The sequence below is a fragment of the Manis pentadactyla genome, chromosome 16, assembly GCF_030020395.1.
Source record: "Manis pentadactyla isolate mManPen7 chromosome 16, mManPen7.hap1, whole genome shotgun sequence".
Classification (NCBI taxonomy): domain Eukaryota; kingdom Metazoa; phylum Chordata; class Mammalia; order Pholidota; family Manidae; genus Manis; species Manis pentadactyla.
In genome coordinates, this window is record NC_080034.1 from 17,457,595 (window position 1) to 17,484,854 (window position 27,260).

Genomic DNA, 27,260 nt, shown 5'->3' on the forward strand with positions numbered 1-27,260 from the left:
ATAATTTCTTGGTGATAAATTCCTCATCAGTAAAAATGTCCAGAATAACATTATGTTTACTTTCAACAGGGCTGTATTGACCTTTAGCATAGTTAGGGCTGTTTTCGAAATACAGTTTAGGAAGTACTCTGTTTTCATCCAGCTAGCTATTTTGTTGTAGATACCAAATACATGCGTGTAAAACTAATAAAACTTGATGCAGGGCAGCGTGGGATGAAGTGCAGGAATGAGTGGCGAATATGAGGGTTTGAAGAGATTGGATTCAGGAGACTTGGGGAGACTTAACAGTCGGGGACTGTGCCAGGGCAGGGAAGTTGACTTATCGCTGGGTTCAGAGGAGGGGTAGGGGGGACACAGAGAACTTGAAGGGCTGGACCACTAGGTTTACTGAAAGGAGGTTGGGTTGGATAGAAAAAGGTGATGCCAGAGAAGAAACAGGTGTGATTGGTTAACCAAGGATGTTGTTAGGATAAGAGTGACATAATATAACTGATATTTTAGGAGAACTTGCATTTTATACACAGGCATTAAGGAACTAAAGTGACTATATTATGAATTCCATGACATGACTGACTGTGTGTTCGTTTAATAGCTCCCTGTTTGAGTGAACTACAGAGAGGTAGCTACTGGCTTGCCCCAGGGGACTCTCTTCATCTTTCTCTTTGCTTTGTAGCAGGTACTTGGATGAAGTCAGGGAAGGTCCTTTGATCAGATCTGTAGATGGGAGGAATACTTGCTGCGATAGATCAAAAGAGCTAGAACTGTAGTCATAACAAGACAAAATAGCAATGTAAAATGTAAAATTCTGCTTAAAGATGGAAATATCCATGTGTAGGGTACAGAAGGTCTGGTGTAGCAGTAGTCCACATGATAAGATCTGGGGGGTTTGCTGACCTCAGATTTACTCCTGTGGTGCACCTGAATGCCGTCCCAGGCAGTGTGAACATAGTGAGACACACAGCGCTTCTCACTGGTTAGACCACATCCGGAGTATTTTTATTTTTTTTCAGTTTACCACAGTGCGTTTTAAGGGACAGTCAAAGGGAAAGTGTCTAAGTGGTACCATGACGAGGAGGCCTTGGAACCCTCTTGTGGCCGAGGAATGATGGAAACCAGTGGGGAAGTTGGCTTTGAGAAAAAAGGGTTATGGAGAAATGTGATGGCTGTTTTCAGATATTGACCTGGCAGTAATACAGGAGTGCAGTTTTGGGTTTATTTGATCCAAACAAAATTGCTGAAGAATTTCAAGTTTGAAGATTTAAACGCAATATAAAAAATACCTCTATCTCCAAACATCCTCAGTGCCCAGTAATAGATACTCGATTAAGTGTTTTTTTGATCTAAGGGTCTATTATTAGTTTATTATGGCCACTGTAACAAATCACACTAATGTGGTGACTTATACGGATGAAATCTGTTCGCTCACAGTTCTGAAGGTTGGAAGTCCGAAATCAGTCTTACTGGGCTGAAATCAAGGTGGTTAGAAAAGCCATGCTCCTGCAGAGCTCTAAGGGGAGTCTGCCCCTTGCTTCTCTGTTTCTCGTGGCAGCCACCATCCCTGACTTGTCCCACACCACTCTAGTCGGCCTCTGTGGTCACATTGCTTCCCTCTGTTCATGTGTGGGCCATGTTCCCCTTTGCCCCTCTTTTATAAGGGATACTTGTGATTGGATTTAGGACCCATTGAGACAATCCAGGATAATCTCTCAATCACAAATCTCTAAACACGTCTGCAAACAATCTTTTCTAAATAAGGCAGCTTTCACAGTTTCCAGGGATTAAGACCTGTTATTGTGGGGCCACCATTCAGCCTACAATATAGATGAACAACTGAAAATGATATGTAATCACCGATGGGCTCATGGGACAGGAAATCCCCGGCATTACCAAATTTCCACCAAAATCTTTGGATATTTAGTTAGAGTCTATGAGAGATGGAATAAAAATTATTAGTGTTTTGGTAGGTGGTATCTCAGATACTTTCTAAGACCAAGATTATATACTCAGATGACTCTGAGATGATGAGCCATGTGAGATACTAATTAATAGAGATAGACCAGAGATTAGCTTTTATACTTTCAAACTGTTTGGAAATAATTTTAAACTTTAAAAAGTTGCAAAAATAAAAATAGTACAAAGAACCCTGGTATACTCTTTACCTAGATTGACCTCTTACTAATATTTACCCTGTTGCTGTATTATTTCCAGCTAAGTTAGACTTACCTAGGAATTTGGAAACTGTTCTCCATATAATAGTCATTTGATCTTAATATAATATAGAAGAAATTTTTGTGTTGTGAAAAAAGGAAAGAGGAGTGACTTCAAAGGGAAGCTGTTGATGCTGGGAAAACCATTGCATACTTGTGAAATTGTTGCAATAGATGCCTGATAGCACTGAACTGTTGATAGTAGTGTAAACATATTCTGACACTGATGTTTGCTTCAAGAATTTCTTATCAAAATTGTTCAAGTATTCTTGTTCGTAATTAAAAAAAAATCATGGAATTATACTACTAGTTTTGAAATGAAATTTAGGGAGACCATTACATTATAAAGTCAGTTTTTGATAGTACATGTGTACAGAGTCCTTAACAGAGCAAAGAGGCCTGCGTTTCCCTATGTGTTTGAAATATGTTATAATGCTGGCCTTGTTCTCAGGCAAGCCCTCTAGATCTTACATAATGTGTACCCTGTTTTACAGATATTGAGAGCTCAAGTCCTGAGATCATGGAGCCATAATACAGTAGAGGAAGAAGAACGGTCTCCTTACCCCATCCCCAAATAGGTTGAAGTTTCAAACCTCACTTCATTTCTGTCCATTCCTTAGAATCACCCCTTTTTCCCCAGGGGCCCAGTACATGTGCGTGCCCTCCTAAGACCCTCTCTTCCAGAGTGGTCATGTTCCATCTTGGACTGCCAGGGCAGCTGGTCTCAGCTTGGGTCTGGAGGACAGCCTGATGGGACAACTGGTGGGAACGTGATTCACTGCCATCCATAGATGATAGAGCATTCTAGCCATCCTGCTGGAAATTCAGACAGATTCAAGAAAAAAAGTCTTTGTGGGCAGGAAGGCCAGCATGGTAGTAAGCTAATCATGCCTGGAGTCTGCTCCATGGTTAGCTTTCTAAGCTATTCTTACATTTTTTCAGCATTTTCCCTCACTGTATGTGGGGACCCGGGAGGTGGGACGGTGTGGTGGTCGACAGCAGAGGCTCTGGACTGAGTCCTTGGACTCACATCTTCTCGTGACCTTGAACCTTCCTAAGCTTTTTTTTTTCTCATCTATAAAACAGAGTAGTGCTCTCTTTGTAGACTTTGAAGATCATCAAAAGCATCAGGTGTGTCCTCCTGTCCTCCTTAACAGCGGCAAGTTGCGGTCCTGGAGTTTCCAACTGTATGGGTTTGAGTCATAATGCTCCCTGTATATTGAAAAGAGGAGACTGCCCATAATGTACAGCTGTAGTAGTTTTATAATAATATTGCAGTAATGGATGTCAGCCAAATGATAAACTAAATAAAGGAACATATTTTTCATGCTGGCCAAGCCCCATATTAATACCATTTTTTCCTCCCAAGGGTATGACAGTTTGAGATGAGATTCTGTGTTTGGCAGCAGATTGGATAACTTGTGAGCCATCAGATCACTAGTTGAGTTTTGCTTAGATAAAATAATTCATAGACCAATATAGTCCAGTAGAGCCATAAACATCACATGACATTTCAACTTTCTGCCTGAGCAGAGAATATGGCACTTAATGTTTTATGTAAGGGCATTAGCAGCCTTCCAGTGTAAAACACTTTTTAAAAAACTTCCAGTTTAAAAAACACTAAAAAACAAACAACAGTAACAACAAAAACCCTAGAAAATGCCTTTTTAAATATGCCTGTGAAGCACTTTTGTATAACTGAAGACTTGGGTGAGCCCAGGGATCAGAATAATCCTATGCTCTTACAAAGCCACCCGAATGGTCCAATTAGTTATAAAAATTTAAAACAGAGACTTGTGGATCCATGAAGCTAGTAAACTTCCACGAACATGTAAAAGTTCAGAGAAAGTTACATGTAAAAGGACATTCACAGCAACATTAAAAAGGCAAAAATAAATAAATACATGTTAAAAAATAAAATAATTGAAAACCCAATACTTAAAAATCTCTAAAAGCTAGCACCACTACTGAATTCTTGAACAATATTATAAAAAACCCATTTCTTAGATCTAATACAGTTATAGCAAAAAAGTATAGATGCCCTGTTTAGGAATGTTTCCAATAGATCTGGTATCTGCTTTAATGAGTTCTAGTGTTATCTTTCTCTTATCTCACAATTTGTTACTGTTCCCAAATGTTTTAAACATCTTTTATTTTACATGAACATAAAAAACTTAAGGGACCATATTTGCTGACACTTTGATATTAGTGAGCATTGTATATATTAAAGCAACTTTTATGTTTCTTCCATGCTGTTATATTCTGAACTTTTATAAATTTAATGTCTGATTACTACTTTTCTTGCTGGATTTTAAAATTGATACTCCAGAGTTGACAAGATCAAATGAAAACTTATATTTTTTTTGCAGAGGGGCATTTTTTCAAATCAGGTTCCCAGGAACCATGAATGTTAGGATATGCCCTGGAGAAAAAGAAAAGGTTTCCATTGCCAAAAGAGTTTGGAAAGCAGCATTAGCTGGTTGAAGAGATTTACGGTCCACATTAGCATATTGAAGTCTGAGAACTTCTGTGGTTAGGAACCCTGTTTAATCCAGTGTTTCACAAATCCACATGGTCATGGATTCCTTTTATCAAAGAATAGCTATTAACACCCCTTTGGGAAATGCTGCAGGACAGTTTTAAAGTGACTGCTTTTAAGCAAATGTAATTAATTTTGTGTTAGTTCGAACGTAGATTTGGACAGGAGCTAGTTAATTTGTTTATCACTGCAGGAATGTTTTCTCACAGCCTTTCGTATGGGTCATTGATTTTCTGATTCATGGACAATTTATACTTTGGGTGTACTTAAGTTATAACTGAGCTATTTATTTCTTTCGTTGTCTAAACTTTGCTTACTCTAACTCCCTCCCACTTCTCTTGGGCCAGATCCCCAGATTATATAAAACATATACATTAAAAAAAATTTTTCAGCTTGCCAGTCAAGTACTTCCGTTTCCTTTATTTCATTTGTGATGCAATTTTCATGTCATACAATTCTTTCTCTAACATGTTCTCTTTCAGTTTTTAAAGTTTTGAGACTATATATGAGTTGCAGACAGAAAATGAGTTGAAGGAAGTAACCAGAGCTGTACAATCTGAGCGTGGGCAACTGTTATGTACAGTATGATCTCAATGTTGTTTATATTATTTTTACTAACTTTCACCTCCCTACCTGTGTATATGTTGAACTGCTTGCCTATATATTTACCTTTACTTTTTTTTTCTTTCCCATTGAAGGATAATTCCTTTAGTCTTAACTATTTACCAGCTTTTCTGCAAAGAACACATATTGCTTTTATTATTAGGAAAGAACAAGATGATGTTATTTTGTGAAAACGTACTCTTTTTCCACACAAAACTTGCTATATCAAGGGAAGGCAGTTAGAAAGTTCATCTGCTTTCCAGAGGGGAAGGGTTGATCACTAATGAGCTGCTGGGCCTAACTTAAGGGTATTTGCATTCCAACCAAGACCTCTTGGAAGCGGGGAGTAGGTAGAGGTCTGCCCTGTACCTATGGCCTGAGGGCCAAATGTGGTATAGCCCATGAGGTGTAAGAATTTTTTTACATTTTTAGAGAATTGAAAACAAATCAAAAGAAGAATAGTATTTGGAGGCACATGAAAATTACAATGAAATTCAAAATTAATTGAATTTTGTAAAATCATATTGAAACCAGCTGTGCCCATTCCTTCATGTGTTTTCATACCATATGACCCTTAAAGCCAAAAACATTTACTACCTGGCTTTTTACAGGAAAGAATTTTGCCTACCTCATCTCAGGGTAAGGTTTTTGTGTGTATTCATGTGGGGGGTGAGGGTGGCCACTGCGTTTCTGCCAAGTCCGCTTCAGGCGGCTTTCCTTTCCCATATGCAAGGCCAGCTGTGGTTCTGTGAATAATTTTATACCATAGCTGCTTTTCTGAATGAGCTTCCCTCCGATTTATGTAACAAAATGGTATTTGAAAAGGCCAGCTCAGTATATTGCCTTACTACTTAGGCAAAATTTTATTTCTGTGGTAATCCTCTAGAGTTAAACTAGAACCATGGAAGACATAGCACTGCAAATGTCACTTGAAGTGAGAGTTCAGTAAGTGATGTTGATGTGAAGTGGATGAAATGTTTCTTCTATCACTCAAATTAGATCTGTTTCCTAACTAGAATGTGGCTATTCCATTTGCTTTTTGCTCTCTTAATGTATACCTTTTTGGTTTAGATTAAAGATGTTACATAGTGGTTGGCATTGCCAGCTTTATTGTTATAATCATCACTCCTTTTGTGACATTATTATCTTTGCAAGTATTTTTCAAAAAGAACAGACCATGCCATCTTTTAAAATATATTTCATTTGTATGTCATGACCCATGTTGAAACAGTCTAACACCCTCTCCTATATTCTGGATACTATTATTATTGTTGAATTGTGATGAGTATGAACATTTCCCACGTATAAACATTGCGGTCACTTGATAACTCAAAGGGAGTGTACTTAAAGTATTTTTGGGAACAACTTTTTTGAGATATAATTTACACATCATAAAATTCACTTGTAAGCTATAATTGAACCATTTTTAGTAAGTACGCAGAATTGTGCAGGTATCACCACAGTCTAATTTTAAAACATTTCCATCACCCCCAAAATATCCTTGTGCCTGTTTGCCCTGTCCTCTCCTGTCCCCCTCCAGCCCTATGCAACCAATGATATATTTTCTATCTCAGTAGATTTGCTTTCTCTGGATATTTCACAAAAAAGGAATCATGTATGTTCTTTTATGTCTGGCTTCTTCCGCTTAGCGTAATGTCTTTGAGGTTCATCCATGTTGTAGCACGCGTCTTCTTTCCTTCATACTGTCAAGCAATGTGTCCATGCTATCGCTGTATCACATTTTGTTTATTTACCTAACAGTGGACTGGCATTTGGATTGTTTGCAATTTTTGGCTATTATGAATGATGCTTCTGTAAACATAAACATACAGGTCTTTGTAGGGACATTCATTTCTTTTTGGGTGTTTATCTGGGGGTGAAATTACTGGGTCATATGATAAATCTCATTCAGCATTTTTAAGAAACTGCCCAACTGTTTATACCAGAATGGTTGCCCTGTTTTCTGTTGCTGCTAGCAAAGTGTAAGGGCTTCACTTTCTCTAACTCCTTGGTAATACTTGTTCTTGTCTTTCTTTTTGACTTGAGCCATCCTAGTGGGTGTGAAAGGCGATTTCATTGTGATTTTGATTTGTATTTCTCTAATGCCTAGTGATGTGTGTTGAACCTCTTTTCAGGAGTTTAATGCCCATTTGTGTATCTTCTTAGGTGAAATGTCTATTTAGATCTTTGTTTTTAATTGGGTTATATGTCTTCTTACTGTGTTTTCTTTTATCACTTATGCTTTTGGTATTGAATATAAGTAGTCTTTGCCTAATCCAAAGTCATAAAGATTTACTAGTGTATTTTCATCTAAGAATTGTAGTTTTTAGCACTTACCTTTAAGTCTCTGATCCATATTGAGGAAAAGGTTCGAATTAATCCTTTTGCATGTGGATATTCAGTTTCCTAGCATCATTTGTTGAAAAGATTTAACACCAAATTGCTTTTGTTCTTTTGTCAAAAACTAGTTGACCATAAATGTGTGAGTCTATTTCTGGACTCTCTATTCTGTGTCATTGATACCTATGTCTGTTTTTATTAAAAACATTTTAGTGTGAGATTCATTATTAAGTCTTGAAATTTGATTTATTTGAACAGCTTTATGTCAGTCATTTCTCAAACTAATTTAGATGGGTAAAGGGGAAATACTTGAAAGTTTTGGCAAGCAGAAATGGACATTTCCCCCTTGTTAGTCATTCAGCAGCATTTATTTAGCTCAAACTGTGTCATAGGACATGATGCCAGGTACTAACTCTCATAGGTGCCATGAAGGGCCTTGCTAGGAAGCGGCCTGGTGGAATTCATGGGTCTGTTTTCTGAGTTTCTCTTTTCTCCCAGTAAACAGGACAGGCATTCAGGGGCTCAGAGCTGAGGACATGGCCAAGGTCACAGACAAAGTAAAAATGACAAATCTTTATTTATTGAACAAATTTTCCTTGAATATCTACTACATGAAAGGTACTGTGCAAAGCACAAGGCATTTACAATGAGGACCTAAGACGGGGGCCCTGTCCTTTTAATGGGTCTGTGTTCAGGTATATCATGTTCATAAAACTATTCTATAAGGAAAATGATTGGTATCTTGGTATGAACCAAGGAAGATGAGAGTGCAGAAGAGAGAAGCATTCTCAGTCTGAGTGACATCAGTCCTTGACCTTGAAGGAAAAGTAAGATCTCAATACCCTGAGGAGGAGTGGAAACAGAACAGCAGTTTAGGTAGGAGTACCATGAATACAAGCAGAGAAATATGACAGTGGTGGTTTTGAGAGTGTGACCTCAACGAGGCAGCCAACATTTTTTGCAAATTCTCTTAGCCATTGGGATTGAAAATGACGCTTTTCCATTAGGGCACTGAGATGCCTACGTCTCTTGCTGTATTACCCACAGCTGTGTTCTGTCGTTCACCTTTGGAAATGTGGTCTCAGCTTTTCTGGGTGTTATCTGGTTCATACCTACTCTTTGTGAAACTTGTTAATTTAAAGAGAGGGTGCTCAGAACAGGGGCTGGAGGGAAAATCGCTTCCATTTAGACTTCAGTATGAGGCATAAATGCCACATCTGATCAGTGACTCTGGTTGTGAATAACTGGGGGGGACTAGCTGTTGAGCATTTGTGATCTACACATCTCTGTTGAGTCGTGGGAATCTGGAATTTAGATCACAATTGGATTGTTTTAAAGGAATTTGAAGAAATAGCATCTCTGAAAGTATTAATCTTTAAATAGAAGGTATTATTCTGTTGTAGAGATACATTTCACATCCACGTATATAATAATCTGTCAAATTTTTTTTTCATTGCATGGTTAATGGAATAAACTTGTCTTTATAATTCCATCTAAACATACCAGTTTCCTAAATATGTTTTATTTGGGAACCAAATAACAAAAAGTGGTTTTATTTTATATACATTGTGGCACTGGGGACTTGGAGTTTCACCTGGATTTAAGGAAAAATTTTGTAGCAGGGAAAGGGTGCTAAGCGTTGGCATGGATTGTTGCAGAAGCTGTGCCATCTCATCATGTGGGGGTGTCTTTAAAAATAGTTTCGGTGTTCATCTCCCTGTGACAGTTGTCTTGATCATAATCCTGGGTTATTTCAAAGGTTTAATGAAAAGGATACAAGCAGTTGTTCTCAGTTGTTTATTTGTAAGAATGCGAGAACATGGGCTTATGTTTAAAGAAGGGTGAATTAGTTTGCATATAAATATCAGAGTATCAGTAGTGCTAAAGGCCTTAAAACTGCAAAATACGCTACTGGGAGACTCCTTAGAATTTTCAGTCCTCGAGACGTTGAGTGAGATGAAGCAACAGCTGTGTGATTCCTTGTCTTGGGAGCCTCTTGCCCAGTGCTCTGAAAGGGACACCAGGAAATGTCCATGATGGTGTGGCCAGAAGGTACCCGTACGTGCCAGCGTCCCCTCCCTGGAGCCTTATACCGCAGAAAGACTTTACTTCTTGCCTAGTGCTCACCCCTCTCCTGGAGGGCCTTGTTTCCTTCCCAGTTTGGAACCCGACTCGTATAACCATTCTAGCAAAGGGCTGACTGTCTGGTTGAGGACTGGCAGAGCCATGCCTGACATCATCCATGAAGTACGTGAAGTTACTTTTTGAGGGGTCAGTTGTTTTTTTGATTTTGTTTTATGTGTGCTGAGATTGTAGCTGTCTTTTTCTATAAATAGTTATGTTGTAAAAGGTATTTTAAGAGGCACCAAAAAGAGAGAGGACTGTTCTTATTTGAGGTATCCACTGAATTGTTGAATGGCTGTGTAACAGGTCAGGCATTGACACCCTAGAGGGCATTTGATAGAAACCCCAAAGGAGACGATTCAGCTCAGAAGTGTTCAGTTAGCAGGTATCACAACCAGCACTTTCATCAGAATGGCAAAGTAGTTGACATTTTTCCCTATTCCCTTTCCTGGACTCTTCTCTCCACACTCACCAGCTGCCCACGGTCCTCCCACCACCTCCTCAGTGTTAAGAGTTCTTATTCCAGAATCCTGCCATGCCCTGCATTGCAGTGCCTCCTTCAAACTCTCCTCATCCCCTCCCAAAGTTATCCCATCTTACCACTAACCACGACTAGGCTTTCTTTGAAATTGATAATATGAGTTGTGTTAAGAAAAAAATCAGTCTGATAAAATGACTTGGCATTAAGGAGCAAATGACAGGTTGCTCTGTCCCAGGAGCCGTCTTTATTTTCATATAGGAATGAATGTATTTACCCAAGTACGTGTCTAGTTTCTAATAATCTTAACATTGATATGACCTAAGCAGGAGTCATTAAGTGGGGATTTAGTGAGGAAATACCTATTTTTTTACCTAGTAGTGAATTTTAATCATGACTTAAATAAAACTAATTAAACATTAAGAATAATTTTACATGATTTTTATTGAAAAATATGCAATGCTGTTTCAAGTGTTTAACAAAAGCTAAAATTTGGGCATAAAGTAGAACTTGCTTAATATGTTGGTGTTTTTTTCAGGAATTGGCACATATGAACTCATGTAGTACATAGTTATTAAAAGAGTATTCTGTTTAGTTGTCATTATTTGTCTTGTTATTTTATTACAGTGACATTTACATTTATATCAAAGTTTAATTGCATTGACTAGCTTATTCATTATTCTTTAGAAGTGTTAAGTGATTTTGCCCCCTAGTTTCCCCAGTTTTTTCTCTTTTGGCCAAGTTATGGGGAGGTGAATGGGGAGAGAGGTGAACCTTAAAATGACTTTGATTGGCAGAAATTCTCAATCATAATTTAAGTTGGCCACAGGGATAGTAATACAGCATAGAGAATGTAGTTAATGATTCTGTAACATCTTTCTATGTTGACAGATAGAAACCACACTAGTGGGGATGAGGATTTAATAATATGGGTAATTGTTGAACCAATGTGTTGTATACTTGAAACCAATGTAAGATTGTATATCAAAAATACTTAAAAAAAAATCTTGAAAAAATAAAATACAATCACATCTAAAAAAAAATGACAGTGATTGGTTCCTTCTTTCTTCCTTATGTTATTATTGAAAACTTCTTTTGCTAGAGTAGCACTTTCCATGATTTTTTTTGCAGTGACAAAAGGTTTAAAGAGGATCTGTATAAGTTATGAGTTACGGAGGATATTTGAAACCCTTTTAAAAGGTGAGTCTCATATCCTCCTGCCAAATATCACTGACTTTTATTCTCAATGACAGAATACTGGACAGTCTCACTTAAAATGAGCTTCCCCTGCTTTTAAAGACTGGTGCTCATTTGTTTGATGTTGTAGCATGCAGGTTGACTGGGTTGCATCTTTAATAAAAATGAGCTCCAGAGAATGTGGACAAAAAAAAGTTAATGTGCAGAGTAATTGAGTTTTTGATTCATTATTTTCTTTTAGTTATGTTGTTTGTTATTGCTCAACGCCAAGACCCGTATAGCTCTGCCAGGGATAAAAGATCTGCAGTGGAAAACATGCAAAAATAATTTAGTGTCTGTCTCCCTGCTGACCAAAGGGAAGAGCTAGAAGGGGAAGCAGGCTCAGCCAAACTGAGGCAGAAGCCGCCCCCCGAATGCAGGCACTTGGCACAGCAGAGGGTTACATGCTTTAAAACCAGAACAGACTGAAGCAGCCTTTTGGAAAGGTTCCTGTGACTGAAGTGAATTTGTACTGTAAAGAATATAAAAAATCCCTGGAAGAAACCGTGGCTAAAATGCCCCCAAATCTTAAAGTGTGTGTCTGCAATAGAAATGCTTTTATCTTATTTAACTATTTGTAGTTCCACCTTGTAGTGAAAGACCAGAGAAGATCTTTTTGTTTTTGTTTGTTTAAATGATTGTAGATTGTTAACCCAAAAGCTTAAAGAGAAATTTTTTGTCAAAGAACTGATCAGGTCCAATAAGAAGTAAACACTGTACTGCCTGAAACCAACATTGATTTGCTTAAATCTTTTCATTAATACCTTAAGCTATATGGTTTTATGGTTTAAGAATACAGTAAAGGTGATAGATTATGTGTGGCTTTAATGCTGACCTAACATTGCCATCCACCTTTTTATTACATCATATAAAGACATTCCCTCATTTTACATACCTGCACCAGTTTAGAATTTATGGTAAGTTAGGTCACATCTGAGCAATAGTTCTATTCTTTCACAAGTCGTGAAGAAATGGTGCTGAAATAAGTAATAAAATTGGTAATAAAACTGCAAGTAAGGCATCTACCTAAGAGATCATGTTATTTGTCAGCATTTCTGTATATTTTTTTTTTGAATTTCTGACTTGTTTATTGATGATTCATAATGACAACACAATTGTATTTTTTTTTCTTGGTTCTAAGGTTTTATTTTGTTGCCACTTTTTTTTTTTTTTTTGAGAGGACATCTCTCATATTTATTGATCAGATGGTTGTTAACAACAATAAAATTCTGTATAGGGGACTCAATGCACAATCATTAATCAACCCCAAGCCTAATTCTCAACAGTCTCCAATCTTCTAAAGCATAACAAACAAGTTCTTACATAGTGAATAAGTTCTTACATGGTGAACAGTGCAAGGGCAGTCATATCACAGAAACTTTTGGTTTTGGTCACGCATCATGAACTATAAACAATCAGGTCAAATATGATTATTCGTTTGATTTTTATACTTGATTTATATGTGAATCCCACATTTCTCCCTTATTATTATTATTTTTAATGCTGAAGTGGTAGGTGGATGCAAGATAAAGGTAGAAAACATAGTTTAGTGCTGTAAGAGGGCAAATGTAGATGATCAGGTGTGTGCCTATAGACTAAGTATTAATCCAAGCTATGCAATTTCTGTGTATTTTTAAAATACCTGATTGATTAGTGATAGATTATTTTTATTTATTTTTTGATGTAAGCCTACGAAGGGGCTCTCCCAAGAGAATGGTAGCTTATTTTTCATGAGTGTATTTGTTTGAAGTAAAAAAATTGCATTGACAAAACATTTAAATTCATGGTTTTCCCTGAAGCTGACTGTCCCCCTTCTCTTCATGCCATTAGTACAAGGCTGGTGGCAATCTCATCTGGGACAAGCACCTTTTATTATTTATGTTCCTTTTTAAAGATAGCAGTTGTTTTCCAGAATACTGTATCCTTTAGATGTAGGGGTGCTTGAAGAGAGGACGTGCATCCACCCGGCTGTCGCTGCTGTTTTTGCTCCTCGCCGCTGTGCTTTTTGCCCAGGGACCACGGATTTAATGCCCTCTCTCTTTGCTTTTCTGAGGGACCTTCCCTCCCGTATTGCATACAGATTGGCCCCTTGGCTTTATCTGTGATATGAGTTTGCTCAAGATAATAGTTTACAAGGAAACTTTCATACTGCTGGAGATACTGTGCCCTTGTTTGCTTAAATGCCTGCAGTGGTTCTCTTTGCTTTGGGAAAGTCTCCTTAAAATGGTAGGCAGACCACCTTTCCTACCGCACCTGCTGCCTCGCATTTCGCCGATTTCACAGACTGCCTTCCATCCTTGGAGCTACCACTCAGTTGCACACATCCTTGCCTTTTTTTTTCTTTGTTCTTGTTTTTCTCTCTCATTGGAACCTTCCTTTCTCTGCTGGGAGGACTTCTTCCACAGACTTGGTTAAAGCCTCTCTCTGAATTGCTGTCACTGCAGACTGTGGGCTTCAAGAGGTAGCACTCTCTTCACTCATCATTGTACCCTTGGACTTAAGTGAGTATCTGTGGCATATGATGGATACTCAAAATGATTTAGTGACCTGAATTGAACTGCATGGGAACAATACCTTTAAATATGAGAAGTAATATTTTTGTAGAGTTTGTCTAGATTAACATCAACCACTACTTGAACATGGCAGTATTACACAAACAACTATGTAATGATCTTAAAAGTTAAATTTGATTTAGCCCACATAAAACCAAACAATTACAAGTGAAAATGAAATGTTTGTAGTATTTTTGATCAGGTAAGCCATTGAGATGATACAGGCCTGGCATGCTCTATTCTCTCTCAAAAATAAATTTGAAATGCTGCCTGTCATTATCACCAGCACCTTATTTATAATCTCTATCTCCTCCTCACCCCTCCATTTTCTACTTTATTTTCTTTCCTTCAGATATTCTTCTTAAGCAAAGGAGTAGTGCCCTCTGGGGGTGAACTGCAGATGCAGGGCACTGCACACATTTTAAAAAGGGCTGCAGAATTCTTGGAGAATTTGTATAAAATACGGAAAATGATGCTTCATCCTTATTATGTAATTCAAGTTACATAATTTAATCCCAGAATAACTCAGAGTGCTTTCACTCTGCTCATCACTTCCTCTAGCACTGTTTATTCAGACAGTGTTTTGTCCCACTGGGAAAAAAATGCCCCACATGAGAAGAGTTGTTTTATTAAAAGTTGGAAATGGAGGGTGAAGACTGTTGGCGGGTGGTATAGTCTTCTGTGAAGGAAACTTACCAGGCCAAATGTCTGACTCAGACTGAGCACAAAATAAAAAAGCTTTTCTGTGGCTACTGCACTATTTAATTCCTTCTTCTTTCTCCCTTCATTTGATCACTTGATCAGATATTGCTCTAGGACTCTATTTCCATTCAATTCATTCACTACCACTCCTTCCTCATAATGTTGATTTTTAACTTCTAATTAAGATTTTCTATTACCCCCCACCTTTTCTTTTTGGTGGTGAGGAAAATGAACCGATATTTAAAAAGCACTCAAAATAGGATCATGTACCTAATAATTCTTTGTGTATTTTTGTTTATTATTGTTAATGAGTAAAATTTGTTTTGCATACAGTGGCAAAGATGATTATGATACCTGACATTATGTAGTATGTTTCATACACAGTGTTTCTCTAGACCTTCAGAATAAACACCTGGGCAGGTGAAAGAGGCAGTATTACCTCATGACCAACGTCTCAGGGTTTTTTCAAGCATTGCAGAAGTTAAATTAGTCTGCTTCTGTATTTTCTTCTAAAATTCTTAAGAAATTAAGCCACAAGACTTAAGAGCAGCTTTCTAACTTACATATTTCCTTCTAAGTTGACACAGTGATTTTAAAAAATGATGATAATTTTATTTTTAGATTGTAGAATTTTTGTTCTCTAGTCTGAAGTATAGGCTTTCCAGCTTAAATTATGCCCTTGAGAAAATTGAGGCCTAGACCGTTTGGACAGCTGCTGGTGGTGTGGGTCATGAGGCCTGTGGCAAAAGCAAGACTAAGATGCAATGCTTCTGATTCTTTTTTCCTTGTAATGTGTTTTCTCTTTTCCTAACTTGGTTTTTGCATGACATATTATCATTCTTCTCCAAACGTGCCTGATTGAATTTTTCTTCATTGTGGTATAAACACGATGGTGAAAAATGGTGCCTGGTTTTGGAAAGTGTCTCTGATGAAGGAGGCTTAGCTCAGCCTGGCCAAGCAAGTTGGGAAATTGCCTTCCTATGAAGTAAGTGTTCAGAATCACATGCTGTCTTTGTCCTGGAGTGAGAGTGACATCGGAGGTGGATTTGGAATGAGATGTGCCTGGGGTGGGATGTGTGTAGTGGACCAGAAAGCCCAGAATTCACAGCACTGTGTGTTAAATTACTGCCATGGGAGGCCCTGTCCTGATGGCACACTTGTATTCCACTGTCCCTTCTGTGAGCTGAGGATGTCAGACCTGCACAATGACATCATTTATTTTGAGAGATTAAGCAGCTGGCTGAGGATCAGGAACTATACACTACTGGTGATATAACTGTGATCTTTCATGTTTCTGTTAAGGCTCTTTTAGGGTTAGGTTGCTTTCTGGTTGCACTGGAGATACACAGAGTAGAACATCAATTTAGATGCATTGATGTGCATGAAATTAACAAGGTTAGCTCTTCTGCCTTGTTTTAAAGTAGGCCCTTAGCCTTATAAACTAAAACTGGGTTGGAAGCGGACTGGGTGAATTTTTAAAGTACTCTTAATATGTGAGTTAGCCCCCATTTTACCAAGTTGCTTATCTGCATGCATGTGTCATGTATGTAGTAGATGTGTCCTGAAAAGACTCTTGATTCATCTCTGAAACTTAATTATTTGAGAGGATTGTCATTTAATGGTATCCTAAAGTAAATATTCTAATGGAAGAGATAATCCCTTTGTAACTTATTTGGATACTTATAGATTTTTAAAGTAAGGATTGCCTAAAATGTGTTATGATATACTTCTATTTTAGGCAAATAAAGTATTTTTTAAACTTCCTTTTACTGTTGTGTAATTATCTTGTGATAGAAACTATTTCAGCTGACATTCTTTTGGAGTTAAGATATCAAAATGTCAGTTTGTGAAGATGGGGATACTTGGTTAGAAGTAATTTGACTCATTTTCAATTTTACTGGCTGTTTTATAGATGCTACTGACATTATTGTTACTTTGAGCTATTGAGATTGTTAATACTTGTATTATTTATAGTTAATGATTCATAGATGGGTTGACTTAGAAAGATCGAAAGATTCTATGACTTAGGCAAAAAAATCCCAAAATACTGGGTATAGAAGCCAGTAAATTTGATATATACTCTTATGGGAATTTTTTTTCTTCATTAATAAAAAATATTTTCTGACATTAATGAAAGATACTGCAAAACATGTATATAGTAATTTAAGATAATAAAGTTTAATGGCATTTAAACTACTTCTTTAGAATGAAACACTTAACTGTGAAAGGTTCATTTCCAGGTTACATCAGGCCTTGCTTGTTTTATAGTCAGATAATTTTGATCATATTTTAGATATTTTTATTATTTTATGCTGTATGTTCCCTTGACATTTTGGAAGTGCAAGAAAGTTTGACTCATACTTAGAAAACGTTCAGATTTCACTGCGCAGACTGGCAAGCATATTACGGTTTGTGCTCTTCGTGTGATTTCAGTGTCATTCTGATCTCTGCCTCTTTCTAGACCATTCTTTGGATCCTTTCATGAGAGCGGTGCAAAGTTGATGTAGCCTAGCATTAATCTAAAAGGCAAGAAAATGGAAATATGCTAACCCAATGTGAACGGCCATCTTAATAGCCTTCAACACATGACTGTCTAGCATCAACCTATAGTAGGTTTTTTAGCTGAGTATTTATGGGAGATATCACTTCTTGGCAGACTGAACAAGCTTTTGGGATATCTTTGGTGGTTTGAGCTCTCAAATTACAAGCTTAAATCAGGCCTGTGGTTTGGAGAAAGAAGTGATGGTAGGTTGAGTGTTAACTTTGTGTCACAGTTAACATGGTTATGAAAACCCTCCATCATAAGATTTATGTTTTTCAGAGGATGGTTGTGGCACAGGTCCTCTAACCGGACATACATGAATATTGAAAAACTGTATTTTAAAATCACTACAGGAATAACTCAGAGGAAGTTTCAAAAGTAGCACATAGAGTCTGTGTACCCTTCACCCAGTTTATATCTGTGGATTTTAAAGTGTGCAGCGTATATGTTGGCACTGAATCTTGTAGCACAAAGAGTAGAAAGATCACCTTGGGGGGTAAAAACTCACTCCAGTAGGATGGAGTGAGACGGCTCTGTCTGCTGCATCGGAATCAGGAATGAGGCCACCGCCACTGCCTGCATTTAAAAAATGGTGCCCCACTGTAATTGTCCAGGCTTATACTAAAATGTTAAAATGTAATAATTGTCTTTGCCTTTGTATTACTAATTTGAAATTCACTGTTTTTAGTTTGTAAATTTAAATTTAGTTGTTAAGTAATGAGAGAATCAAAATTTAAAAATTATTTCACAAGTCAGCATTGTCCGAGGGCTGCTTTCTACTTCTCCCCTCTCTTGTTTGAGCAGTAAGGATGATCCGGCGTTCCAGGACCAAAAGTTTTAAATAGTTTTTCTCTGTGTAGGTTCGAAAGCATGTGAATGATCTCTATGAAGACTTAAGGGATGGACACAATTTGATCTCTCTTTTAGAGGTTCTTTCGGGAGATACCCTGGTAAGTTTTACATTTTAAAATTTATTTTGAAGAACGTGTAATCCTCTCTGCATATGACCAGTATGTTTGTAGCACAGACTGTACAGGCTTTTACAGCATTCATCTTCTGAGCTGTGAATTCTGCCTGAAAAAAAGTGAGCGTGGTTAGATAGATTCCTAATCATTTTCAGACTTCCAATACTGTGAATTTGGGAGATTGAAGCACTTTGGTTATTGATTACTTTGCTTATATAATCAATTCTGTAATTAAAATATGATTTTCTTGCTTCTTTTTTACCTTTGGGTTTTGTTTTTTTTTTTTGCTCAGCAGAATTTGGATGCATAATATAACCACATATTAAAAGACTCACAAATAGCAAGGTGATAAACATTGCTTTCTGAAAAATGGTCTAACCCCATTCCACAGGTGTCATTTCCTTTTTGTGTGAACATTACTTCCCTTTCTTGGTTACCTGTTTTCCTTCATTATGTTCTGTTCATGCTCTTCTTTTCATTTCTGGTGTGTCTTGTGTCTTTGCTGTCCTATCTTCTGTCTGTTATATTCATTAGCCAAGGGAGCGAGATTTTTTGAAGACCTTACGATTGGTGAGTGCCACAGAAGCATGCGAATATGAACAGCATGAGGATGTGGAGGATGAGGATAAGGGGGTAGGTGTCGGCCCCCATAACGTGACTAACCTAGTGGTTACAGTGCGGTGAGCACTAACGTGGTAGAGAAGTAACCCATGGGTTTGGGCTTCTTTTTAGAAAACTGTAGAAAGGGCCAAAACCCACAGTGAGGGAGATGTGTGTGTACCACAAAATTGGACAAAGGAAATCGTTTTCTCTTTACATTTTACACATTACTGTGCACTGCATGGTAGCTGAACATATATGCTTAAATTATATGATGGCATTTTAGCCAAAGAATTTTATATATTTTTTTATGTAAATATGGAAATCTTGACAAATTTCCACTTTTGGAATTTTTATTTCAAACGTGGCAACTACTTATAGCTTGTTCTGAAAGAACTTATGGAAACTTATTTAATATTTAAGTTCATGCTTTAAATCATATTGGCAGTAGGCACTGGGTGGATATTCTTTACTTATGTTCTATGTCTTACTTAGAAGGGGGAAGGTTTTAAAATCTAGAGTCCCGTAAGAACTCCTATGGCTGTTTCCTCTGGTGACACTTAGTTGACTTCAGCTCACCTTTGCAAGATAGAGGTGCTCTTTTGTCATCTCCATACCTGATGTACTCTGATTTCATTGGACATTGTGGTTTTTTTTGGATCCAATGGGTGTATTTATCAGCATCCTTTCTACCTGTGACATAGAACCTATTTTTCCATTCTGTGGTCTGCTGTCTCTTCATTATGGTGCCTCTGGCTTCAGCAACCTATTCATTTTTGAGAAACTAAGCTGTCAGTTTTTTCTTTTCTTTTTTTCCCCTTTGGAAGACTTTATGTGGTAAATTTCAGCTCCATTCTTTGTGCTTTCAGTTAAGCATTTTCTTAGCTCTGTTACCTTACATTTTCCTTCTGCTGACTTGTGACGTTTCTTAAGGGAAACGGCATCAGAATGGCATCAAGGAAAATGATCGTGGTTTTTCAGTTTTCCTGAGACAGTAATAATCATATCCATCCTGAAGCAATGTGAAACTATTATAGAGTCCAACCAATTTTCTAGAAAAACTGAAATAAACTAAAGAGGAAATATTTGGCTTTCATTGCTTTTTGTCTTCCTCTATCATGGCTTAGTAAAACTCCACTGTCTCTCTCCTTGGTGATTTTTTGCTAACTGCATGCTACTTTACCTCATTTTCATTAACATGCCATGCGTGTGTAATTATTGAAACTCCAGTTAGAGTTTATTAGCGAGGCAAAATGGGGAATGGTATTTAATTCTTTTTGTGCATCCACAGCTAAACAAACTGTAGGCTAGAATTGTAGTATAGCAAATATAAAAAATCTATATGTCCAATGGTATTTTTTCTTTATTATTTGTTTAAATAAAACACCTAAGATAAAGCATATGTCTAAACAAAACATATTTGGAGAAACCCTTAGAAGTTTAATTAAATTTGATCCCAGATAATACAAAAGGATTAGAAATATCTTTAAAAATTGGGGTCTGCACAAGCAGTAAGTCCTGTTTTGACATGTTAAGATGAACATAAAGTGTATTTATAGAGTATATTTAGCATGGTCAGTGGTATCGGAAACTACCCAGTTTTTTATAGCCTGCATTTTTCTATTCTCAGCCCAGAGAGAAAGGTCGGATGCGTTTTCACAGACTACAGAACGTGCAGATCGCACTCGACTATTTGAAAAGACGCCAGGTATGATGTTTTTCAAAGTCTGTAATAGTGTAAACCTAGGTGACTGAGTAAAGCTACATAGAAACACTGTGGGAAATGGAGAGGCCAGATTTCACTCTGAATGAGAATCATTCAATCTTTGCTTTCCTGAGGCAGATATTTAAAAATATTTTTAAACCTCTGCTCCAAAGCAAAGGAAGTTCATAGTAGGTGTAAGCCCAGAAGAATTATAAGTGGCTACATTTACATCTGAAAAAAGCTACTGCTTTTCCTTCTGTTAGAATTGGAATGCTTTTGCCTAGGAAGCTAATGACATTTAGTAGCAACAGGAAGTTAAGAATGCCTGTGAACAGTTCTGAGCAGTGGGGAGGCAATATTTTATTTTTTATACTTAGTATATTAAATTGCTTTATAAAAATACTTTATAATACCTTAAAAAAGCTTAGTTGTAAGCATTTTTAATATGAAAGTGGTGAGGCAGTATATTACTTTTGTAAGTAGATAATATCGGGTAGTTTGTAAGTGGTTAACACATAAGGCAAAATTTCTCACACCCGTCTCCAAGTAACTTGAGGTTTTAGAATAAATCATGGAAAAGAATGAACACCATGGTGGGTATGATCTTGATTTGTTGGCATTGTATAATATAGTGATATAAGCCAAAGTATCAGTGATTTTTCAATTAGTAGAAAAAAGGAGAGAAAGACAGGAGAATTCAAAGTTACTGAAAACAATGAGAAATCAGAGATGGCAGCACTTTTGCTTGTTAATGGAGTAGGTAAAAAGAAAGGGACGGAAAAAGGGAGAGTGAGAAACACTATCTTTTATTATTCATTTATTTAGTTTACTATAAAAGTCGTCTATTTACTGAAGTTCTACCACTCAGTGCTTCAATACTTTAAATGTTATTTGTATTTGCCTTATTATTCTTAATTCTAGTGGAAGTTTCCAGAAAAATTAATGGCTAACTATACTGCCTTGTCTGAAATGATTTTGATAGAATTATGTCCAGGAAGTAAAATATTAGATTTCATTGTATTTAATTTTTCATATTTAATTCATAATATTTAATTTTTTGTTCAGGAAGTAAACATTAGGTTACATTTATTTACCTGAACATGTGTTAATTGGGCAGTTGATAAACTTTAAGTCTGGGTATTGTGTGCTTTTCTTTAATATGTGAGCAGCCTCCAAAAATCCAGTGACTTTAATTTGTATATTGGTAACAATTTATGGTAGACAAATAGAAGAATAATGTTACTTTTTGTTCACCCTTTGTGATGGAAGGAAGAGAAAGTTGTTAAAAACATTTTATTGGTTAGAACAGTTTCTTACTTAATGGTAAGAGTAAAAGATTATTTCCAAAAGACAAAATTATTTTTAATTTAAAAATCTTGAGTATTTAGGACTTCTCAACTTGAGTTATGTTTTTGTTTTGACAACTGACTACTTTCAATATTTGCTCTAGAGGGCAAAACCAAAATAATACCATTTTTCCTTTGTGGCTACTCTATAATTTACAGTCTAGAATGGATTAAGATGGGAGTAAGACAGTATTTTAAGGATTACTGATAGTAAAATCAGTCAATATTTTTTCTTTGTGTAATTTTGAATTGTTTTTATATATGTAAAGATGACTCATGCTGAGTTGAAAAACAGTTTGCTTTATCTCTTCTTCATGTATAACACAGGTGAAATTAGTCAATATTAGAAATGATGACATAACAGATGGAAATCCCAAGTTGACTTTGGGATTAATATGGACAATAATTTTGCACTTTCAGGTAAGCCCACTTTTTCTTAATTATCATTTCTTTTTAGCCTCTCATTGATAGTTTTGAAGTGGCTCATATGCAGGGTGAATTGTGTATTCATATACTGTGGAAGAAAATACATGTTAGGCTTCTTTTCTTAAACAATATATTTGAATTGTTCTTTTGAAGTAGGGTACTGCATTATTGGTGTCAATGAGTTTAAGTGATTTTAGGAAAATGCTTGTATCTCAGAGTTAGAAGACAAAGATTTCTTTTTATTGAATGTAGACCCATGTCTTTTGCTTATTGGGCAGTATTAACTTGATTTAGATATGAAAAAATTTTATAACTCAGTCCCTGTATAGAATATTTTTTACTTCGTGTAACTCTGCTGACTATTTCTACTGGTAGACACTAGATGGCAGTATAATAATCATACAGAGATCTGAATTACAGGTGTAGAACTGCTTTCTCAAACTAGATTTGAGAATAAATGAAATTTATGAACTATGAATTATATAATAAATCTGTGCCAATTGAGGGCTCATTTTGGTTTTTAGTTTTTAAAAGTGATGCATTTTGCAAACATAATCTTCATTTGATAGAAGCTAAGTCCTCACTCTGGGGCTATTCACTGCTGGCGGCTCACACAGTCTTCTGTGTGCAGCACAGAGCCTGCCCCATAGTAGGCAAGCAGCACATCATACTGAGTGATGACTGTGCAGTTGAACCTTGGAGGAGGAAGAGATGACCTGCCAGCCTCAGAAAGGAGCTGGGGCTTTGAACCAGATCTTGGGAGGAGTAAGACTGATTTCTTATTTTTAAAAGAATTTAACTGGGATATAGAGTTTGTAGGGAAATGGTGGAAAATAATGTACCTGGGGCTTATTTGTGTATAGGATACATCTGACAGGTGTGCAGAGCTACAGGAATTAGAGCCCAGGTGGGTCCCAGGACCTGAAGAGGCAGCTGTGCAAATGCAGAAGCAGGAAATGACAGGAGAGCCAGGAACTTTGGACACCCGAGGAGCCAGGTGTCAACCAGCCAGACTACACAGCAGCTAGTAGAGGTGAACGGCCACTCAGATAGGCTGTTGCTGTCAGGAGCTCCAGTAACAGGAACTGGATGCAGGACCCTGACAATCTGAGGATCACCATTACTAGGGGACCCCATTCTTAGGGGATGTAAGGAACTGAGCACTGAACCAAAGCAGGGATTGGGGGCATGGAGCCAGACCTTGTTATCAGAATTGGGTAAGACTAAATAGAACTGGCCAAAAGGCAGATTTTCTGTAGCATTCCCACAGCAGCCTTTTCAGGGGTGAGCTGGCCCTTCGTGGCTCAGGTCCCAGAACTTGTAGTAGGGTTGAAAATGTAAGAACCCCACATAGGAAAGTTAGAAGCCTATTGGAGCAGGGAGCCAATCAGATCATTACCAACAGAGCTGGTGAAACAGGCTACCTGGACTTTGCATCACTGTGGGGCCGAGGGAAAGCGCCCATTCTCCAGAGAGAATTGCTTGTTCTTTCCTTTATGGCCCTGATGGCATTTGCAACATACTTTACTGCTCTGAGCTTGAAAAATAATGTTTTAGGAAATTGAATACATCAATGCTATATAAAATAAATTGAAATGAGCAGAGTCTATAGTCAGGGAGAGAGCAAAGAAGCTGAGGTGGTGATCTCAGGATGGAGTGATAAAGGCCAGAACTCTAAGTGGGGATGAAACATTGGAATCCTGGAGGTGACAGTTTGAAGGAAGAAAGAGAGACTTGGTGGTAGGGAATAGAGGATAAAGGAGAGAGAGATTCAAGATGACTCTAAACTGTTCAGCCTGGGAGGTAAAAAACAAACAGTAGACTACTGAGAGAAATGGGGATGATGGCAAGAGGAAGGTGATGACCTTCTGGGTGGGTCTGATGGCACGGTGGGGCACCTGTACATCTGCCCGAGCAGTTGGCATGTGAGCAGAGCTGAGAAGTCAAAGCTGCAGACAATAAGCTTGAGAGTTATCAGTGTACAAGTGGCCATTGAATCTCTTCATGAGAATGGATCTCTAGGGGATTCAAGAGAAGAGCATGTGTGGAGAAGAGCTGAAAGCTAAGGACAGAAATTTGGAAAAGGGCCACGATTTCGGGTACAGGAGGAAAAGATCTACCTGGGGAAACAGGAGAGCAACATTTGGAGAGATGGCTGAAGCAACGAAAAATTTAGTATTGATGAAGCCAACAGAAGAGAGTTTAACTAAAGAGCACGGGAAAATTAAGACTGAATACAGGTTAATAGTTTCATCTAGAAGAAAAACATTGGAGACATCGGAGAAAACACTCTCTGGGAGCAGCAACCAGAAAATAACAGACCTAAATGTGAATAAATGGTTGGGAATTAGAAGCACTATATTTAGACCCTAAGTTTGAAGAAATTTAAAGCAAAAAGTCATTAAAAAAGAATTACGTATTAAGAAAGCTCTCTGAATACCATTCAACCCAGTAATTCCACTTCTAGGAGTTTACCTGAAGAAAACAAAATCCCTGATTAGAAAAGACATATGCACCCCTATGTTTATTGCAGCATTATTTACAATAGCCAAGATATGGAAGCAACCTAAGTGTCCACCAAGAGATGAATGGATAAAAGAGATGTGGTACATGTACACAATGGAATATTATTCAACCATAAAAGAAAGAAATACTGCCATTTGCAACAACATGGATGGATCTAGAGGGTATTATGCTCAGTGAAATAAGCTAGGTGGAGAAAGACAAATACTATATGATTTCACTTATTTGTGGAATATAAAAACAAAGTAAAACAGAATAAACAAAACAGCAGTAGACTTATAGACATTGAGAAGTGACTGGTGGTTACCAAGGTGGGAGGGGTTAGGGTGGGTGGGTGAAGGGGTAAAGCAGCACAAAAATTCTCAATCATAGTATAAGTTGGTTATGGGGATGGTAGTACAGCATGGAGAATATAGTCAATGATCCATAACATCTTCTTGTATTGGCAGACAGTAACCACACTATGGGGGTGAGGATCTAGTATGGGTAACTGTTGAACCACTGTGTTGTATAATTGAAACCAATATAAGATTGTATATCAATGGTTCTTCAAAAAAATGTTTACCACCTTAAAAAAGAAAGGTCTCCAGGGTTGAGGTGACTTTGAAGGAGGAAGGAGGACCAGCCACAGAGGTAACAAAAGAGGTTTTGCTTCTAATATGATCCTATGGTGTATATTATAGAATCCAGTGTTTTTTAGGATCTGAATTGTAATACATGGTGACTGTTAGATTGTCACTAATATTTAAAAGTTACACCAAGGTCTATGTAAAATGTACAGATCAGTGTTTTGGTAAACTAAAAAAGGTTTCTCGTTTAAATAAAATAACTTTTCTTAGTTCTGTGATAATTTAAGATGAGAATGATTTTGCTGGTTATGCCAAGATACAAGGCTATTTATAGCAGTGGTAATCATCCTCATTCAAAGTGACTGGACCTTGTTTTCTTTTCTCTGTACTTTATGTAAATAAGGGAAGTAATTTCAGAAGACCAATTTATTCAGTTATTTTTAAAATAATTGTTATGACCGTCACAAATTGAATCTCTTTTCCAGTCAGGCTATCTGAAGGTAAGTAAGCATTATCAACACAGTAATCATGTATAATTAGGGTACCATATGCTAGAACCAGAGATATTCAGATAATAAAGTATCTTGTTCTATCTATTGGGAGAATGTTCATAAAACTGACTATAATGTAGGATGTTGACCTAATGCAATATAAATAAAAAGAGGAATGTAGAGGAGGGAGTATTGTGGTAGGAACTAGAGAATAAGGGAAATTATCGTTGATACTGGGGATTGGCTTTGCTTGAGTGTGGCTGCTAGGCAGAGACTACAGCTGGCCGTTTCTGGGAGAGGGAACAGTGTGCAATGGCCTGAAAATGGGTAGTTGTTGAGTTTGGTAGGGCTAGAGGGGAGGGCAGATAGAGTGTATGTCATTGCTCGCGCCTCTGTCATGTTAGTGCAAACACCAGCTATTGGACTTTTAAATTCTCTTGAATAATATTGTTGCCATCGAAGACATTGGAAGTCAAGTTAAAAACAAACTGGAGGCTTTATTTTTGCCAGCTTGTCTTCTAGGGTATTCAGTTTTTACTACTAGAGGTTGTTTCATTTCCTCTCTAAATGGTTGAAGAAGATGTTGCCATGCAGACCTATTACTGACAAATGTCAGTGACACTGCTAACTTGACTGTTTAAATGAGTATTTTTATTTAGAAAAATATAAAGAGTTCCATCTTTTGATTAGTCTAAATACTATCTGGAGAAAGGCAATTATCAATTTTTTTAAATTAGTCAAATGAGTCCTGCTTACATATACGTCACTTGTCAGTCTAGTCATGCTGTGCTAATTTCCTCTTTACGTATCAATGACTCAGGATTAGAAATATGCACACCTTAGCTAATCAGGGTCCATTTGGATTTATTATTTTTATAGCAAGGCCCTAGTAAAACTGCATAATAGTTAACTAAGGGTACAATTATCAAAGTTACATATAAAGTTTAACTGCCTTAATTCATATATGATTGCACAGGTGTTTCTTTTGCCTGAGCATTCTGTGCTTTCAATCATAAAATGTACCTATTTGCTCTATGAAATCCTAATGAGCTCATAATAGAAATGGCTTAGAAATTTACATCCTATGAGAAATATTACAAACTAATTTAAAAGATTGATTCAAGAAACTAATGGAGTATTTTAGGCATTTATTCTCCTTCAGGTATTGAATCATTCTGTTATTTTTTTATGGCTGCTATTTTAAATGAGACTCAGTATAATTTACAGAGATTTTTGAGCTGTTGGGGTTTTTTTTTGCAAGTACCAAAATTAGTTGGTGTTTCTTAAGGAAAAATTACATGGCAGAGACTCT

The 27,260-nt window shown here is 37.1% G+C and overlaps 1 protein-coding gene across 1 annotated transcript in view; it reads left to right on the top strand.

The window, feature by feature from the left end:
• Positions 1–27,260, top strand: part of LOC118927736 (dystonin) — a 415,594-nt gene that overhangs the window by 181,924 nt on the left and 206,410 nt on the right. The window contains 3 exon segments of the mRNA XM_057493688.1: positions 18,184–18,273; positions 20,519–20,596; positions 22,267–22,359. Coding sequence (XP_057349671.1) covers positions 18,184–18,273; positions 20,519–20,596; positions 22,267–22,359 — 261 coding nt within the window.